Below are 20,525 nucleotides of genomic sequence, written 5' to 3' on the forward strand. Positions count from 1 at the left end.
TGACTAAAGTTAATAGGATCTCTGTTGCCTGATATCCCAGAACATAGGGAAAACTTTTAAAGGAAACAGCCATATTGACTGAGAAAAAATTCAAATTCTCTAGTTGAAATGATTCAATACAACAGTTAAAAACACAGCAAAATCATGGCAAACCTGAGATAAAGAAATTTTTAAGTGAATACAGGTAATTTTCCATATTCAGTTATCATCCATTTCCAAGGCAGGACACACAGCCCAAATAATTTGGGAAAATGAATGTGAAAATACGTCACAGTGCAAGGCAAATTATAATTTTTAATACAATAACCTGTACTTTACATATCTCTTTCTTTAATTTTTTTAAAATTAACTATTACATTAAAATCCAAAATCCAAACCAATAAACAAAAAAATGCAGCCAACAATCCCTCTTCTGTAACTCATGTTTTCATTTTTCTAGGTTCCCTTGTATACTTTTATATAGTCATTTTCCCCTCCATTTCATTTTCCAAGAGGAACTCAAGACTTTTAAAATACTCTTTGGAAAGACTTCTAAAATATCTGATAAATAATATATGTAATTCATTAATATTTTTCTTCATTCTACAGCTTATTTAGGAGCACCTATGGGCAATTTGTACGTGGATTTATTATTTCATTATAGCACACTTGGTATCAAAAATGTAAAATGTCAAAATTAACAAATCAGATTGTTCTCTAATTGGTACCTGAGAGGTGCTCAATAAATATTTACTAGATAAATGAACTTACAGTTTATAATGTGCTTATTGCAGAAACTGTGGATAAACTTGCCAAACTTAAACCAAGATAAACTGAAGAATTCAAGAAATATCATGTATCAAATTTTCTCTCTATATATGATATAAATGTGCACAATATAGTTTTTTAAGTAGGCTTTCAAGATAACTTTATGTTTCTATCTAAGAGATGTTTGTAGAAGTGCTTGCCAACTACAAATACATCATGTTGTTAATCTCAATATTTTTTAAAATAAATAATCCAATGTCAACAAAGAAATGGAGGAGAAACAGTGAGTTCAAAATCAGTGGTAACACGGTCTCTGGCGATGACTATTATACCAGATTCCAGATTCCATGAGATACTCTTAGAGGCCAGAGAAGAAGCTGGAATAGGGGAGGAGCACCTGAACCCTCACCCTCAGTTCAGTTAGATTAGCTGATCTTTGATCTATTTTACCTACTGGGCTTTTGCAGAAGTATGTTTAAAATGTTAACACATTTTAAAATTCTAATAATAATGTTTATAAGAAAAGATCTCTAAATCAATAGAAGATCCAAGTTTGAGTTCTAGCTCTGCCACTTAAGAGCTGTGTGATCTTACATAATTAGCTTTACCTCTCTAAACCTTTATTTCTTCATTTAAAAGAAGGGAGGGGACTATAGCAGGTGATCTTTTAAATTTATTTTAGCTCTAAAAAGTCTCTAACTTTTACTTAGGCATGCCTCACCATATACCATTATCAAAAACTTTCAGAGTTAAGAGAAAGGCCTTACAGATCACCTATCCCAACCCATTTGTTTTATAAATATCCAACTCAACCCCAGCAGAAACAGTGATCAAAGTCCTCTGAGAAGAAAACCAAATGTATATACAGATACACCACAGATCCAAAATAAAATGGCTTTTCCTAATACTTTTAAGACTAATTAACCCGTGTTTGACATTTCTAGCCTCAAATTATGTGTTTAAGGTTCATCTATGATATAACATGTATTAGTACTTCATCTCTTTTTACGGCTGAATAACATTCCATTGTATGGATGTACCACATCTTGTTTATCTATTCATCAGCTGATGGACAGTTGGGTTGTTTGCACTTTTTGGCTATTATGAATAATACTATAAACATCTGTATACAAGTTTCGTTTGAACACTTGTTTTCAATTCTCTTGGACAATACTATACCTTGGTGAGGAACTGCTGGGTCATATGGGAACATGAAATTTAACTTTTGGAGTAACTGCCAGACTGTTTTCCAGAGTAGCTGTACCATTTTACACGAGGTTCCAATTTCTCACATCCTTGCCAACACTTGTATTGTTCATATTTTTTATTATAGCCATCCTAGTGGGTGCAAAGTAGTATTTCATTGTGGTTTTGATTTGCATGTGCTAATGACTAATGATGTTGAACATCTTTTCATGTGCCTATTGGCCATTTTTTTATAATCAAGCTACTAGAACCAACTCTATAATCAAGCTACTACTTTCTGTTTTAACTGGTTTGCCTTTTTCATAATTGGGCTAGGTTTTCTTACTCAAGCTTTCCAATTCCTAATTAGAATAACTAGAATTAATAGAGTTTCTAATTATTATGTTTTCTAATTCAAGCTTTTTTGCCTAGAGAGACACTATCAATAAAAATTTCTCTGAAAACAAACTTGCTCATACTAGAAACTTGGCAGATTACTTCTTTACTTGATATAATTTGAAAGAATTCTTTATACATGTGTTAAGTAGTGCTCAAAGAAGAAAATAAGGGCTACTTACCCATGATCCTTTCTTAGTGCTTCCACAACACACAGCAATTCAACAATCTGAGCTTTAAGTTCATCCAAGGAATTTTCTGTTTCTAGCTTAGCTTTGATTTCTAACGGAGTTAGAAAAGCAGCTGTATTTGGTTTAGAAGCACTTGAAGGTGTTGAAAGGTAAACAGATGGCTGAAAACGTGTAATAAACAGAAAATTTTTATTTGTACTTACATTTAATATTATGTTATAAATTCAAAAGATTTTTACTGCAAGGAGATAAATAACTGAAGTAATACTTCCAAGATAAATAAAAAACTTGACAATCCAAAAAGCAGTTTGATGTTCATAACTGGAAAAACCACTGAATGGCCAAAGAATAAACTTGTAATTACTAAGGGTTTTTGTGAGAAATGTCAAGGCTTTATTTTAAAAAAAAAAGAGAGAAAAGAAGATCCGTTAGATTTATCTTATGGTTTACCTAGTGGAACATCTAGAAGCAAGAATATAAAAGCATTATTAAGGTACTGCTTTGATCCTTCATATTAAATAGTTATTATTTAGAATATCCAGAAAGCTCCAATTAAAAGCAATTATGAAGGATTTAGTAAGTCCATAGAAGAGGCATTAAAATGGATCCATGGCCTGACATTCTTTTACCATTTCACTTAGGTAACAGCAAGTAAAATTTCAATAGACTGCTAACAGCTGAGAGAATTCAGATTAAGTGTATCTGATAAACTGAATAGCAGTCAAATGTCTTGAAATAAATTTGAGGAACAGGCATGATCTTCTCAAATATAAGCTGTGTGTCAGTTGTGGTAATACTATCTTAAATTAAAATGGCAAGGGTTTAGCAAAGACTCTTAACACCACGTAAGAGACGGAAGAATCCATGTATTCTACCATTCATTCCAGTGTGTATTCAGGGCTTATTATGGTGCCAAGCACCAAGTTACATAAGGAGTAAAAGAGTGATGGCTTCTGCCTAAGGAGTGAATGTTTAATGGGAAATGAAACAAATGTATATAGATCTATGCCTTAAAAAAATATGAAACATGTAACATTTGTATTACTCATTTAAAATAATGTGACTCTCCTAAAAAAGATCTACAGAGAATAATGTAACTTAAGTTTAACAGTAATTATTTTATTTTATTTAGTTTTAGTAGGAATTATTTTATTTCCTGGCAGAAGAAATAATTCTTCCTGAAGGACACTTTAAATTCCACAATTTTGATGTTCACAAAGAACCCTACAAATTATACAAATCTTAGACCACAAGGCACCTTACCTTTGGAGAGTAGCATGAATCCTTCTTAAATTCAGATGGCTTTAGCTTGGCACTATCATCTTCTTTTGGTAACTTCAGGATTTTTTCTGGGCTTTGAGTTGGCTGAATGATTTTTTTTTTTAAATCAAGAAACAGAAAACACCAAAGAAAGAAAAGGCAGTAAGCATCTGGATAATAAAGTAAGTAACTTTTATCACTGTTTTCAGCAGATACTGTTCCAGATATTCCATTATTGTTAACAGGATTTTATATAATTTCATGCTGAATAACACACTTGCGTATCTTGAGGGTGGAAAAACAGCTTGCCTATTAGCAACAAAAATTTTCCCTACTTAGGTAATTTAAAAGCACAATAGTACTTAAGAGCTAATGTATTAACACTAAAGTACTACCAGTATCCCAGGCAATATACTGAGAGCATAAAAAGAAGTTACACGTTTAGAGACCAGGATTAGTACTACAAAAAACACTGACTATTTCAGGAGGAAAAAAAATGTTCTCATTCTTTCCTGAAGTGAATATGTACCACTCAATTCTAATTACTGCTTTTGGACAAGTATATTGCACAGGTCCCCTGTCCCCTCTCAACACTGTGCTCTGTGGTTATGGTCTTAGGACAACTCTGCTTCTGATTCTGTAACCTTCCATTCCACGTCCTGTGGAAATGAACAGGTCTCTTCCCCCATATCTCTTAAATACAACCCTTGGCCACTTGAGTATAGCTATCTTCCTGATTTTTAAACTTCAGTGGAGCTATAAATCCTCCCTCGTTCTTATCTTCAGAAGGACTCTGGATTTACTAAATTCTCTGTGCTTTATAATACTAAATGTAACTCACAGAATGTCCACCATTGAAGCGGCCAGGCAATCTTCTTCCCGGCATCTTCGGTCTATTTGCAGTGAGATGTAGCAAGTTTTCTGAGGAAGCTATGTCATCAAAATTTACAAGATCTGGAGAATAAAAGTAAACATATTTATTAAGAGATAACTGCACATATTAAAAGGCAAAAAAGAACGTCTCTGGATTTTTAACAAACTAAAATTAAAAAGAATACCAGCAAGACTCACAAGTTGACCTATGCTTTTCATATGCATTTGGAAAACAACATTCACCCTCAAAAACTAACATCCTCTTTACCTGATACATTTTATATATTAACAATATAAAGTTCATGTTTCTAATAGAGACTTAGACCTCAACAAAAGTTCTTACTGAAAGATATAAATCTGTACCACAAGTTGTAGTTGTATGAAAAAGCAGTCATCTTAAGTTCTTGCTTATAAAAAAAAAACATGATCTACTTCTTCAACTCAGAATTAATTACAATATATCAAAAAACTTACTTATGAAATGTGCTTTAAAGTTCAAGTAATATCCTAATATTAAAATTTTTTAAACTCAATTTTATCTGGGACCCTGCTGCTTTCCAATTGCATTTCTTAATGTAAACTGAAAGTGTAATTTAATGTGTCTTCATATATGTCTGTGCATAGTATACTGTAGCTGGGACTCGACCTGTTTATAGTTCACTGTACTTCTGCTTAGACATTATCATGTGTAGGAATCAGACGATAGTTATAAATCTAAGGCAAATCAGATACCAAGAGAAAATGCTACATAAATCATCCATTTGCTTCCCTACCACCAAAGGCTGGTTGACCTCTGATCCAATAACTTGAGTTTAAGGACAAATCTAGGTAATTTGTATCTCTGAAACAATGGTATATAATACCTTCCCTTTTTCTAGATGGTCCAGAAAACCTTGCTGACGGAGTTGATCTTTAATTTTGAAGCCCAGATATCTATAAGTGATAATAAGAACCCTAAGGTTAATTCCTGGCACTTCCACTATCATTATAATTTTCCTTTGGCCCAGATTCCAAACTAAGAATATTAATCACAGTCAATATGCCGTCACTCATTATGGCAGCAGGTATCTTTTGCCTTGTCTTCCAGGTATGGAATCATTCTTCACGTTGCCATTGCCTGGAAGTTTATAATGCTTTCTGTCAAATATTTAGATGTCCAAACTCAGAGAATTGTTATTTCTTAAAAGAAATCTAAAGATACGTATCATTACTGCCCTTAAAGCTTACTCATCAAATTTCATATTCAAAGTAATTTATTTAGAGAGTTTTTTTTAAAGGGATGGAGGACACAAAGGTAAAACAGGAAGAGGTTACCACTAATTGGCAATATACATTTTGTAACAACTCTAAGTATTTGTTGACCTCTGTTAATTCTTTTCCATCTTCACATTCTGGGATTACTTTGTACGTTCTATCTTGGATCTAGTCACTAGGCTAATATATCACAACAGGCAATCTAATGGGCTTGGATTAATTTTTGTGTTGAGTTCAATAATTGTCTATAAATAATTATAATATACAACAAACCACAATAAGAAACACAGTGGCTTTAATGGAGAATGATTATATAATGTGAAAGACCTTGAGCTTAAACATATATTTAAATATCTCATTTGTTAATTTCATAAACAAAGAAAACAATATTTTAAAAGATGTTAAAAATATGCTGTAGTTTGAAGGGTTAAAAATTGTTTTTACATCGATAAATATGTATTGACAACCTACAAAAAAAACCTTGAAAAGTACAATCCATTTTGGCCTGTGGAGATTATTTTCAAATGCATATTTAAGCAACTTTTAAAAAGAAAAAGAAACAAACAAAGGAGGAGATAAAGATAAATTAAAAGGGTAAATAAAAGGAAGATTTACAAAATTATACACCATGCTCATGTAAAAATGTCTTCTATATGTCCAGTTTTGGGCCACAACACCAAGACAAGTAATTTTACTATTCTAAAACTCTCTCAGGTCCTCCATTTAAGTCATTAGGTTAGTAAAATGAAATAGTGCACATTTCTGACTCATGATATACTTGAATGCTTTTAAATTTACCTAAGAGTGGTATCAGTGGATTTATATTTTACACATGGCATAAAAGGCATGACAATTACTTAAGTCTTGCCATCACATTGTCACTCTGCCAGCCATTTACATGTCTACACAGCCTAAGACATGGAATTTTAAAATATCAAAATAAATATAAAATTTTGGGAGAAAAAAACTGACTTTTATGGTTGTCAACTAAAAAAAACTTTTATCAAAAGAATATTTTAAACTATCAAGAAAAAATTTCCAATACGAATTTCATTTTATTTTAAAATGGAAAACCAAAAGGGTTAGAATAGACAGACAAACACGTACACTTTAGTAAAATTACAAAGAAAAATCAATGTGCACCACCTATTCATATTGACTATATTATTTTTCTTTTATAAATTGTCATCTTACCAAAATGGAGAAAGGTAGGATAATTTCCTGACACGTAAGAAGGGAAACATGGCAAACAGGCTAGGAAACAAAATCTGGAAAGAAAAGTCAAGGATAGGAATGTCTAGAAAAAAGACTAAACCAAAAAAATTATTTTACAAAGCAGGAAAAAGGAACAGTTGTAGAATGAATAGAACCATTTTATTGTTTAGCAGATATTGCAGTTTATCTAAACTTACATTAAGATGTGTATTAGATTTTAGATTTATTCTTTTGTCTTTCAAAAGGAAAAACTATGATTAGTATTAATTTCAATATACATTAAACTAGAAAGAAGTCTTTTTTAAATTACTCACTGAACACCAAGACAACTTTTAAAAGAATGTTTTAGTACTAAAATTAGAGGTCAGAGTAATAAATCAACATATTAACAACTCATTGATATAGTTATAACTGAAATTAAACCACCTTTTAGTCAAAGTTTTGGTCCTCAGCACATGATAGTAGTTACAATAAAAGAGGCAATTTTAATTCTGGTATGGTATAATAGGAAAAAAATATGCCAAATATTATTTTTAAATATCCCACTATAAAAATACAGTAGTGCCTTAAGTGATACTCTCTATAATGATATTATCAAGGAAATTATTATTAGAAAATAAAAATTTTAATTACTGCTCTTATTTCCCAGGTAAATTCTACATTTTGGGGTATGGTGTTTTGTTTTGTTTTAATACTAGTTTAGATACAGGCTCGCTTTTTATAGTGTCTACCACTCAACAGGTAAACACTGTATTCAAAAAATCTCACCATAAATTCTTTCTGGAAGAAATAAATGAATAAATATTGGGAAATTAATTCAAACAAAATAGATCAATTATTAAATAGAACTGAAGAGAAAGAATGTTGCCCTATTTAACAATGAAGGTTTTCAGATCAAATAATGTATGTATCTCTAAAATTTCCTTTAATCCAAGAAGAATTTATCACAAAAGATAATGAAAAAGGATAAAATACTACACTCTAAGAATACTTCATCAACTGTGCTTTCTTAACGAAATAGCTATGTTTCCACTAAGTTTTCTATCTTGTAGTTTAAAACTAACTGTAAACCAATTTTACTACCTGGAAAATTTACTATTTTAGAAATACTTAGACTATGTGAACTTTACAATTAACCTGTAGTAGCAATGAGACTATCCTAAACCAATTTTTGATGAAGTGTTGGAAAAAGAGAAAAAAATTTAAACATGGTCTGATAGCTCTGCAATTTGTAGTACTATCTTGTATCATATATGAGAATATTTATGAAAAATCTTTAAAAAAAATGAAACAAATTGAGTATTCTAGGAATGTTTTTCTTATATGAACAAAAAGACTGTATTTATATACATGAATATATATGTTTATATATGGGTTTGTATACAGCCATATCAGAAAGTAACAAAAGGAATTTACATCCTTAATAGATAAGAGCAGAAACAGAATAAGAAGTGATTAACAGTGGAGGAGGGGAAGAAGAAGGGAAATTACATTTTATAACAACTTCCATGTCAGGTTTTCTAATAGGTATCATAGATATAATGGATCATTCAATTGTTAGTTAAGTGAGAAAATAAGAGAAGAAACATGCCAATGACCAACTAGCCAATAATTTAAAACTCACATTTTTTTTAACAGCAGATTCTACTATATCATTTTGCCTCAAATTATTCTTTTACAAAATAATTAAACTCTAAGGAGATTTTCATGTATGTTTTAAACTTTCTGAAACTTACGTTAAAGGGCTAGTTTCATGTCATTTAAAAAATTTAAAACCTCAAACTGAGCCATTTATGTAAATTAAAACATGCCTCAATCTAATGCCAAATTTGAGGCTGTATCTAATACAGAACACAGTTTTTTTTATAAGGTGCCAACAACTCAAAGAAGAGGTAAAACACTTTTATACTACAAGTACTAAGGACATGATATTCTAATTTTAAAAAAAGGAAATAAGGAATAGTCTGAGTTGAGGTTGGAGACATAAGCTACTTGCTGTCAGCAGTTATGCCTTTTATCTTAGCATACTATTTGTGCCCAAAACACTACTGCAAATACACAGCTGCTCAGTAAATATTTGCTACTTAATATGAACTCAATTTCCAAAATTTATATTTTCTGAACTTTATAGGGTGTAAGTGCAGTACACCAAAGGCAGTGTGATAGTGGAAGATATAAAGACTGCAGCTTGCAAGTCAGCTGTTAGTTTTTTGACCGTATATGTGTCTTGGCACCTCTAAATTACTTCCTTATTTATTTCAACAAAAAAGCAAACTAGAAGTTAGAAATTTTCAAACTCTGTTCCACAAAGCCTCTCATTTTTAATGAAGAATAAATAATAGCTATGGATATAAGACAAGAAATGGGACTAAAAAACAAAGGAAAAAATAGAACTTTTCAACCACCAATAGCCTGACATTGTTACATGGTATTTAGAAATGTACCAAAGGAAATAAAGCTTGCTGGTAATCACATATAGATAAAGCTTGGAAAAAAAGTGAAAATTTGTTTTAACTGACTTAAATTTTTTTGGTAATTTCCACGACTTTGAGAAAACTAAATAAAGCAAATGTTGAAGAATGATACAAAGTAACAAAAAACACAGAAAAAAAATAATAAGCTCTAAATATTACTCTTTCAGCTCCCAAAGAGACTCATCAAAATTTTAGACTTCTGATAAAGAAAGATTGCAGAAAATTGTGGAAATTCAAAAGATAATACCTACAGATTTTTGATATCCAGAGTTAAAAGTGTGTGCTTAAATTTTTTTTCTCTATTACTTTTGAAAACACATTTCTAGCTACATTTTAAATTAACAGAAAACAGTAAGAACTAATAGAATTGCATTTTTTACCACTAACCTCAATTTTAAAAAAATTAAAGGATATCTTTAAAAAACACGAAGTTTTTTTTGTTTTTTATTTAACTAACAGAAAATTAGAACAATTTTCACCAAAAACATACTGAATATATTTGAGTGACTGTCTCTAAAATACAATCAATGTCTCAATTTCCAGAAATTATTGATGAATATGGTTTCATCCAGATCAGGTAGGCTCCAAATACATGATGAAAGATCTATAAGACATTCCAATTAAAAATCTGAAGGAGACTATGCTTAGGTTAGAGCTTTTGTACTGACAAACTAAAGAGAATGAAGAAAAATAAAATCACCTAAAAAATTTGAAAGGTAATAGGTAGCGCATTTTACAATAGAGTGACAAAAAAAATCTTAGTGTAACTGGCCTTCAAGTTTAAATGTAAAGAAATGTTAACTTGAAGCTAAAAAATACGTTGACATTAATTTTTTTTAAAGAAAATCACAGAGAACTTTATATAAAGGGGATTTAAAGAGTTCTCTTCTGGTTTACATGATCTTGAACACTTGCTGTGTCCTTAGCTTACTTCATTTAGATGCAAAATAGGGGAAAATGGCATCTACCTCTTAGAGTCAGTGTTAAGATAAAATAAGAATATATATGAGAAAATGCTTTTAAAATGTTAAAAAACTAAAAACGAATGCAAAGTGCTATAAAGTAACCATTACCACAAAGTAATGATGGTGCAGTGCCTTTAACAGTGAGACCTTGTATCAAGACTTCTCTGAAGCAAAAAAAAAAAAAGACTTTTCTGTTTCAAGTATTCCATTTTACAACTGAGAAGTATAAAAAACCAGGAGACAAAGATGATTAATGGGCTGAAAAATCAGTCCTAAAACTTAAGGAATAATATTTAGCTAAAGAAGTAAAGCCTGCTGAGATAGATAGATATATATATATATATAGAGAGAGAGAGGGTGAGAGAGAGAGACTTAAGAAAGCCTATTTTCCAGAATTGGAAACAAAAGTATCTTGAGATTTAAGTGGAAAAATAAAAATAGTCTTCTTAAATATAATCTAGTGTGGGCACTGGAAGTCTATGTCACTCACATCTGCTTAAGTTAGATGGTATGGTCATTCCATTATAAAGGGATAGAATGATAAATGAGTGATCTTTTAATATCCATCTCAGTTTTCTGACCAGTGAGAAAGCTTATGTGAACCATAAATACCTTGCCCATTTATATTCTTTCAGTTTCATTTTTCTATTTTGACTTCAGAGATTTTTAAAATGTTTAATAAATTTCCACTGTTATCTATCCACACACAAATTACATACACAAATTTCTTATTTTAAATAGTTTCTGAAAACTACATTTGCAACTTCTTTTTATGCACCACCTTTCCACATGTTAACTTACCTGTTTCTTTAGGGCTTCTAACTGTAAATGTATCTAGGTCTACTGATTTTGGTCTAAGTGGTAACTGTTCAGAATCTAGCTTTGGTTTTGATACTGGCTCAGTTTCAAATTTTGATAAAATGGTAGAAACGTCTCCATTAATCCTAAAATGAGAAAAATCAGACACATGCAAAAATCATTTGTATGTAAAGCATGACCATCTTTTAACACTGTGATTTAATGACACTAAAGAGGGACTTCCCTGGTGGTCCAGTGGTTAAGACTCCACACTCCCAATGCAGGGGGCCCGGGTTCGATCCCTGGTCAGGGAACTAGATCCCGCATGCTGCAACTAAGAGCCCGCATGCCGCCACTAAAAGATCCCACATGCCGCAACTAAGACCTGGCACGGCCAAATGAATAAATAATTTTTTTAAAAAAGTAATAATGACACTAAAGACGTTATACCATAATGCTGATTTTCTTTCTTGTCTATAAAATTATTTCCATAAACATAAACCTCTACCCTAAGACCAATCATAATAAAATGAGAAATGTAAAACAGCTCAACATGAGTATATTCACCTAGTATGAATATAAGATTAACATTTAACACAGATTACAGTCTCTACAAAAAATATGAAAAGCAAATACTTTAAAAATTACTTTAACATTTAGAAAGGCAGTAGAGCCAATTATGTCAAAGGCAGGTAAATCAATAAGCTAACTCCAAATTAGATAACACTTACTTGGCTGCAGGAGGTGGCGGAGGAACCGGTTTTTCAGGTCGCTTTGGGTACACTGTTCCAGGAGATCTCAGTAAATTATTGGCTTTGGCGGGCGGAGCAGGCTTCTTGGGTGGGACTTGTGGGGCAGCTGGTTTACAAGGCTTCTGTTCCGGCACTGACTTCTCATCTGATTATTTAAAAATATTCAGTAGGTTACTAACAACCAGAACTATTTAGGTTTTCCTATTTCTTAAAGCTAATGTCAGGCTGGAAAGGTGTGAAACAGAAAGAGACACTATTCGTGTATGTGTGCACTGTTTTACCTGTTTTAAAATTATAACTTAATAATCCTAACTATCCTTTAAAAAAAACTCTACTTTGGTGGGAAGGAGGACCACTAATAAGCTTCTGATCAACAAATAATGCCTGCTTCTTACTGTCTTCCCACCACCCTTTGCTTTTAGGGCTGGTATTCTACTCAAATATAATCATGTATGATTTTACTCTAAGCAGAGAACAATATTATCTAGACTTATATCTAGATTACTTTCTGAAACTGAAGTATAGAGAACTAAAAATGAGTGGGAACTCTAGTGCCATTTAATGTACATATTTAATCATGATGACAAAAAAAAATTTTAAGAGAAACTGAGGCTAGATTGATTAGTCACAGATGAGAAAAGTACAGGCTTATATTTATAACTCTTATCATTGTATTAGGAATTTTATTAGTATCATTTCATTTAATAATTCTATGAAATAGATAAGAAAATATGCTGGGAAAAAAACATTAAGGACAATGTCATGCCATGTTAATAGAAACAATTTTATCACCAAAAAGGCATAGTTCTATACATAATGACATACTTAGTTCCTGATCTTTCAGGTACTAAGAATGGGTATTAAATTTGACACGTGTGCACACATATGAGATATTCATGATACAGCAGTCAGCATAAATATATTATAAGGCATATATGCAAAAATAAGAAAGCTCCCAAGAGCAATACTGAGTACTTTTCAAGATTTACTAGGTCTTTGAAAAGAATGTCTATCACAGGACCACACACAATTTCATGAGATTTCTTATCAATCAGAAACCAGTAATTATGAATCTTGAACAAACACTGAAGGCCGGGGGCTTCCCTGGTGGCACAGTGGTTAAGAATCCGCCTGCCAATGCAGGGGACACGGGTTCGAGCCCTGGTCTGGGAAGATCTCACATGCCACGGAGCAACTAAGCCCATGCGCCACAACTACTGAGCCTGGGCTCTAGAGCCCGTGAGCCACAACTACTGAGCTTGCGTGCTGCAACTAATGAAGCCCACGAGTCTAGAGCCCGTGCTCCACAACAAGAGAAGCCACCACAGTGAGAAGCCTGAGCATCGCAACAAAGAGTAGCCCCTGCTTGCTGCAACTAGAGAAAGCCCGCACGCAGCCAACGAAGACCCAACGGCAGCCAAATAAATAAATAAATAAAATAAATTTTAAAAAAAGAAAGTAGTTGGCAAAAACCAAACAGCAGTCAAAACTGATAAAGGCCAAATTTAAAACAACAACAACAACAAAAAAAACCCCACTGAAGGCCAGGGGTAAACCCCTTGTTAAAAATATCTGATTTCATCTAACAACAATGAAAATACAAAATGCTGCTGTTTCAGTTTTATCATTTATGTATAGCTTCCTTGGATCGTTTGAAAATATACCTTAGTCGTTTAAACCCTCGTCATCATTTGGTACAAAAATCCATCTCTATATGGCTTCAAGGTGTACAAGCACATCATGTAATTACACCACCAGAAGTGAAAGCCAACTCCCCAATTCTAACTATAGCTGATAGAGCCATCATTATCAGAGTTATAACAGTCAGCCAAACTTATTTTTAGAAAATATTAAAAGAAAGATATTTTAGATAAAACATCAGGGAAAATGTTAAATGATAAATTAAATAGAAGTTCACTGATTAAATGAATAACTTCTTTTAACACATATGTAAATAACAGCTTGTGGAATTCCCTGGTGGGCCAATGGTTAGGACTCTGTTTTCCACTGCAGAGGGCAAGGGTTCGATCCCTGGTCTGGGAACTAAGATCTGGCATATTGTGAGTCGCAGCCAAATAAATCAATAAATAACAGCTTGAAATCAATTCAATTCCTAAAGGTTAGTCTAAAACAAAAGAACACATTCAATATTGCTGGAAATCAAAGGTGACAAAAATAAGATTCACCATTCCAGGTATATCCATAACTAAACCAACTACTACTATATGTTTATTTATTATATAACTAATATATGATGGCAATGTGTTTGAGTACTAGATTTATTTATTTTTATTGAGGTTACATTTACCTAACATAAAATTAACCATTTTAAAGTGAACAACTCAGTGCCATTTAGTACATTCACAATGTTATGCAACCACCACCTCTATCTAGTTCCAAAACCCTTTCATGACCCCGAGAGAAAATTCTGTTCCCATTAATCAGCTACTCCCCATTCCCTCCTCTACCAGGGCCACGAGGGGTCCAATTTCTCCACATCTTTGCCAATACTTGTTATTTTCAGTTTTTATTATTATTACAGACATCCTAGTGGGTGTGAAGTGGAAGCTCAATGTTGTCCTGGTTTGCATTTCTAATGACTAATGATGAACATCTTGCCATATGCTTGTTAGTCATTTGTATATCTCACTTAGAAAAATTCTATTTCAGTTCTTTGCACATTTTTTGATTGGACTGTTCATCTTTCTGTTGGTGAGCTATAATAGTTCTTTATATATTCCAGATACTGGACCCTTTTCATACTTCAGATATTCAGATTACCTTAGCCACATTAAGTTCCTTCCCCTCATGCCTCTTCCCAATCACTACCTCAATGCTCCCATCCAAAGTTATCTTCTAACACCATAGATCACTTTTGAATATTTTAATTTTACACCACTGAAATCATAATATGCTGCTGTGTGAAACTCTATCTCATTCATTTGTTGCTATGCTATATATATAGTATCCTGGCATATAAATATACCTCAATTTTTGTATCCATTCAACTACTGATGGACGTTTCTGTTGTTTCCAACTGATGGTCAGTGTAAATAATGCTGTGATAAACTTTCTTATTTGAGTCATTTGGTGTACATTTGGAGCACACATTTCTTGTGAGTATATAATTAGGAGTAAAAGTGGGTAACAGGGTATATAGATTTATTCAACTTTAGTTCTCAAGAGTAGATATAACAGTTTACATTCCCACCTACAGTGTATAAGAGTTCTGAGAATCTGTATCCTCACCAACATTTAGTATTGTTAGTCTTTTTAAAAATTTCACCCATTTTGGTGAGAATCTTCCTTTGGTTTAAAATTATATTCCCTTGCTGAGTAATGAATCTGAATAACTTTTTCATACATTGATAAGAATGAAGCAAGCTACTGAAAGGTATGTCCAAGAAAGTCTTCCCCAAAAGCAGGAGAAAAACTTGTGCTCCAAACTGTTGCTATCATTACTCTCCTGAGGGGCAACATGCATGGCAAGCACTCGAGGTACCTCTGCTAAGCAGATTTGAGAAAACCCATGTGGTGGCTTGGGCAGGGAGTAGACAGTGAGGATTTACACTCCATTCTTATGATTTGGGAAAGTATCCCATGAAATAATGGGGTGTCACCTAAGAATCAAGGGCAATAGGGTGATTCGTTTCATGTTTTCTACTAGCTCTTTTTTAATCCTCCTCAATATGGCAGGGCATTTCAAAGGACATACTCTGTGAAACTGAGATCAAAAGAGAGATAAAAGTAATGAACGCACACACTGGTGGCATACACCGTTTCTCCTGTAAGAAGGCTTAATTAAGGCTCCTCAAAGTGGCCCTAGCCATGGTTTGAAAAAGCTCTCTCTGTTGACTCTGGAACAAGAGAGAGATAAACTGATGTTTATTTTTAAAGAAATAATTTAATCTATGTCAATAATATTCAGACCCTCTGAACTGACAGTGGCTCTCTCCCCCAATGCCCGTTAATAGGCAATGCCTGAAACTTTTCTTATTTCTTGCACCAGATCTACTACAGCCATGTCAGGTTAATGAGAACATTTTGACAATATTAAGAATTGTTCCCCTTGTTATATTTGTCTTGTTTCTCTTATTTAAAAAATGCTTACATTTGCACACCTAAACTTCGAAATCAACACTTTATAGTAAGTTTTAAAATCTTTCCAGTGAAGAGTTTTGGTGGTGGTGTTAAGATTTAGAAATAAGGGGAAAAAGGTCTTTTCTATTTACTCACATATTTATCACTTCTGGCATTCTTCATTACTTTGTGTACATCCAAATGCCAATACAGCATCATTTTCCTTCTGCCAAAAAGAACCTCTGTTAACATTCCCTGTGTAGTACATACAGGTCTACTAGCAAAGAATTCTCTCAGATTTTATCTGAAAGTTTTAGTTTTGCCTCCATTGCCTGAAAAGTATTTTTGCCAGGTAGAGAATTCAAGGTTGACAATTATTTTCTTGCAGACTTTATGTTTTTCTCTTTATCACTGCTTTTCATAGAATTTATGATGATGTGCCTTAAGGTGATTTCCTTTACGCTTTTTCTACTTGGAGTTCACTGAGCTCCTTGGATCTGTGGGCTTAAAATTTGCACCAAACCTAAAGATTTTTCAACCATTATTTCTTCACATATTTTTTTCTGTCCCCTCTCTTCATTTCCTCAGGGACTCCATTTACACATAAGCAAAACTGCTTGATATTGTCACTGAGGTCACTGATGCGTTGTTCATTTTCTTCTAGTCTTTTTTCTGTATATTTTAGATAGCTTCTACTGCTATGTCTTCCAGTTCACTAATATTTCCTTCTATAGTCTCCAAACTGCTGGTAATTCCATCCAGTGTCTTTCATTTCAGATGCTGTATTCTTTGTCTGCAAAATTTCAATTTGGGTCTTCTTTATATTTTCCATTTCTCTCACCATCATGTTTGTGTTTTCTTCTACTTTACTGAACACATGGGCTACATTTATAATAGCTATTTTAATGTTCTTGCTGCTATTTCCATCATCTCTTGATATTTCTGGGTCTGTTTAAATTGACTGACTTCTCTTTTGGTTGCTATTTTCTTGCTTCTTTCCATGTCTGATAATTTTTGATCAAATATTGGGCATTGTGAATTCTATCCTCTTGGGTGCTAGATTTTGTTATATTATAATGTAAAACATTCTGGAATTAGATTGATCTGTTTCCAAGGTAGGCCTTTAGTCTAAGCTGATATACCCTTTTATGGACTTCAATGCCTTATGAGGTCTTGTGGCTCATGGGAACATGAACTATTTGTGAGTTCCAGAAACTGTTTCATCAAATGTCTTCCAGTAGTTATTTCTCCAGCTATGGAAATTTTCCTTTCACATGTATGTAATTCAGTACTCGGCCAAAGCCTCATGGTAAGCCCTGTAGAGCTCTCTCAGTACTCTATGCAGTTCCTTCCATTCTGGCACTCTGTCCCACAAACTATAGCTGCCTCAGCCTCCCTAAACTCCTATTACCTCAACTCTCTATGAATACTGGGCTCTGTTTGGCTTTCTCCTCTCTGCTGCCTGAAAACTGCTTCTAGACAATAAGCTAGGGGTAATTTTAGGGTTTGCCTCTTTGGTTTCAGTGATAACAGTCCTATGCTACCTGTTGTCCGATGTCTAAAACCACTGTTGTATGTATTTTGTCCAGTTTTCTAGCTGTCTAACTCAGGGGGACAAATTCAGTCCCTGACACTTCATCATGGCCAGGATTTTGAGCAAATAAATGTAATACAAATGCATTACCTTCCATTTTATTTATAAGATCAACTGACTGATTTCAGGGAATATAAGAAGTCATATTCTTAATTTTAACAAAACCCTTACCTACTTGATGAAGGGGACTATAAAAGAAATATCATAATGAAGATAATAAAGCCAGTAACATACTTCTTACATTTGGTTCTATGTATGTTTATATGATGAGTTTTTCATGTAGGAGATATTATAACCAAGTACCAAAATAAACTGATCCAAGACTTGGACCTAACAACAGCTATATCACAAAGGACTAATCTGAGATTAAAAAATACCTTTATTAAATATAAATTGTTTTTGCATCTAAATTTAAAAATCTCAAATGCAAAAACAAGGGGAGTTGGGGATATAAAAACTTTCCATGCTGAGCACAGATCATGAGAAAGAGATAAAGCTATGAAGGTTTATGATATTCAGAGTCAAGAGTGTGGTTGCTACATTTAGTGAATGAAAAGAGTAGAAGATGATACCAAAAATGTACTGAATAATTTGGGATCAGTTCCTAACAACACCAAATGCTGACCAGGACGTGGAGCAACAGGAACTCTCATTCATTGCTGGTGGGAATGCAAAATGGCGCAGACACTTTGGAAGACAATTTAGCAATTTCTCACAAAACTAAACACACTCTTACCATATGAACAAGCAATTACATTCCTTGGTATTTACCCAAGTGAACTGAAAACTTATGTACACACAAAAAGTATGCAAGGTTTATAGCAGCATTATTCATAACTGCCAAAGCCTGAAAGCAACCAAGATGTCCTTCAGTAAGTGAATGGATAAACTGTGATACACCCGGACACTGGAATATTAATCAACACTGAAAAGAAATGAGCTATTAAGCCATGAAAATACATGGATAAACCTTAAATGCGTATTACAAAGTGAAAGAAGACAATGTGAAAAAGCTACATAGTGTATGACTCCAACTCTATGACATTCTGAAAAAGCAAAACTATGGAGAAAATAAAAAGATCAGTGGCTGTCAGGGGTTGGGGGAAGAGAGGGATGAAAGCACAGAACACAGAGGAATTTTAAAGAGATGAGACTCTTCTGTATGATATTACAATTATACATTTGTCCAAATTCATGAAATGTACAACCCCAGAAGTGACCCCTAATGTACACTATGGACTCTGAATGGTAATGATGTGTCAATGGAGGTGCGCTGACTGTAACAAGTGCACCACTATCGTGCAGGATGCTGATGGTGGGGGAGGCTGTGCATGTGTGGGGGCAGCGAGAATACGGGAACTCTGTACTTTCTGCTCAGTTTTGCTGTGAATTTGAAACTTCTGAAAAACAGTTTTTAAAAAATGAATCTGAAATAGAAGCCAGACAAGGAACTAAAATGAGAGAAATCAGTTAAGAGAATACAGTAACACTTTAAGCAAGAGACAAGGATAGGAAGTAGAAACAACACAGGCAGTAGAAACAAAAGTATTCTGCAACAGTATTCAAGTTTTGGCAAGAGTATATAACCTAATCTACTAGATACAGCCACTGCAGATCTTTGTGTACAAAGAGGTGTTAACAATAACAAGTAATGTTTTTAAACAAAATACATATGGTATGTTGGAATACCTTTCCAAGTTTATATGACAAATATATGCAGTGAAAATTAAATAATACATAATAAATCACTTACATGTTTTAAGTAAGAACTCACTCTTATACCTAAGAAAAAAATTTTAAATGTATTTCAACTGGGACACTATGAAAATAATAAGAGTATAACTGTTTAATGCTTAGTTTTCTTACACATTATTTGAAATAACATTAAATACTACATCCTTACTGAGGTGATGGTGTAACTTTTTCATGAATCTAAACTGGTATCAGTTTGAGTAAAAATCTTAATTTCCTATTGATCTTGACAAACTCCCTCTTCGAAATCCCCAAGCATTACATAGTAAATAATGAACACTTGTTAAAAGTCAGTGTGAATGACTCAGTGTGGAGCTATGTTTTTCTTTATACTGACAATGAAAGGAATTATTTTTCTGAAAGTAGAAGAATTTGCCTCACCTTTTTCTTCAGGCTTTGTAGGAAAATACTTCTTCTCTGCACCTGTCAGCTCAGGCTTTGGAGCTGAGGGGAAAAAAAAGTTAATACATTAAAAAAAAAAAAAAAAGTTTTAGAGCACAAAGATAATTATACTCCTAAAAAGCAAAGGTTTAAAAAATAACATCAGATGAAAATATGGTTTAAAAGAATGAACAATATACCAGAATCACTGAGCTCAATATATAATCCTGCACCTGCCATGATCACCTTGAGTAAGTGATAGCTCTGTGGTCTCAGTTCCTTCCTTATCAATGAAGGAGTTCACGTCCTCTACAATACCGCTGTCCAGTCGAACTTTCTGGGATGATGGAAATATTCTGTTTTTGTGTGGTTCAATACTGTCCATTGAGACTTGAAATGCTGCTACTGCAACTACAGAATTAACTTTTTTATTTTATTTAATTTTAATTAATTTTAAGAGCCCAGTATGACTAGTGGCTAAAAAGGCTCCAATACCAACTTCCATAAAAATTACTTTTAACTTATCCTTGCTCTCAGATAAGGTTAGCAAACACAAAGCTGAAACTATGGAGGAGGGAAGGACTTGCATTATTCAAAAAAAGAGCAAA

General features: G+C 33.1%; 1 protein-coding gene across 1 annotated transcript in view; it reads right to left on the bottom strand.

Annotated features, from left to right (window-relative positions):
• The window catches only part of CD2AP (CD2 associated protein), a 111,394-nt gene that overhangs the window by 7,386 nt on the left and 83,483 nt on the right, over positions 1-20,525 (bottom strand). The window contains exons 11-16 of the mRNA XM_059938542.1: positions 19,918-19,980; positions 12,090-12,255; positions 11,362-11,504; positions 4,621-4,733; positions 3,783-3,884; positions 2,511-2,680 (exon numbers count right to left, since the gene is read on the bottom strand). Coding sequence (XP_059794525.1) covers positions 2,511-2,680; positions 3,783-3,884; positions 4,621-4,733; positions 11,362-11,504; positions 12,090-12,255; positions 19,918-19,980 — 757 coding nt within the window. The remainder of the gene's footprint in view (positions 1-2,510; positions 2,681-3,782; positions 3,885-4,620; positions 4,734-11,361; positions 11,505-12,089; positions 12,256-19,917; positions 19,981-20,525) is intronic.

The sequence above is a fragment of the Balaenoptera ricei genome, chromosome 11 (genome assembly GCF_028023285.1).
Source record: "Balaenoptera ricei isolate mBalRic1 chromosome 11, mBalRic1.hap2, whole genome shotgun sequence".
Classification (NCBI taxonomy): domain Eukaryota; kingdom Metazoa; phylum Chordata; class Mammalia; order Artiodactyla; family Balaenopteridae; genus Balaenoptera; species Balaenoptera ricei.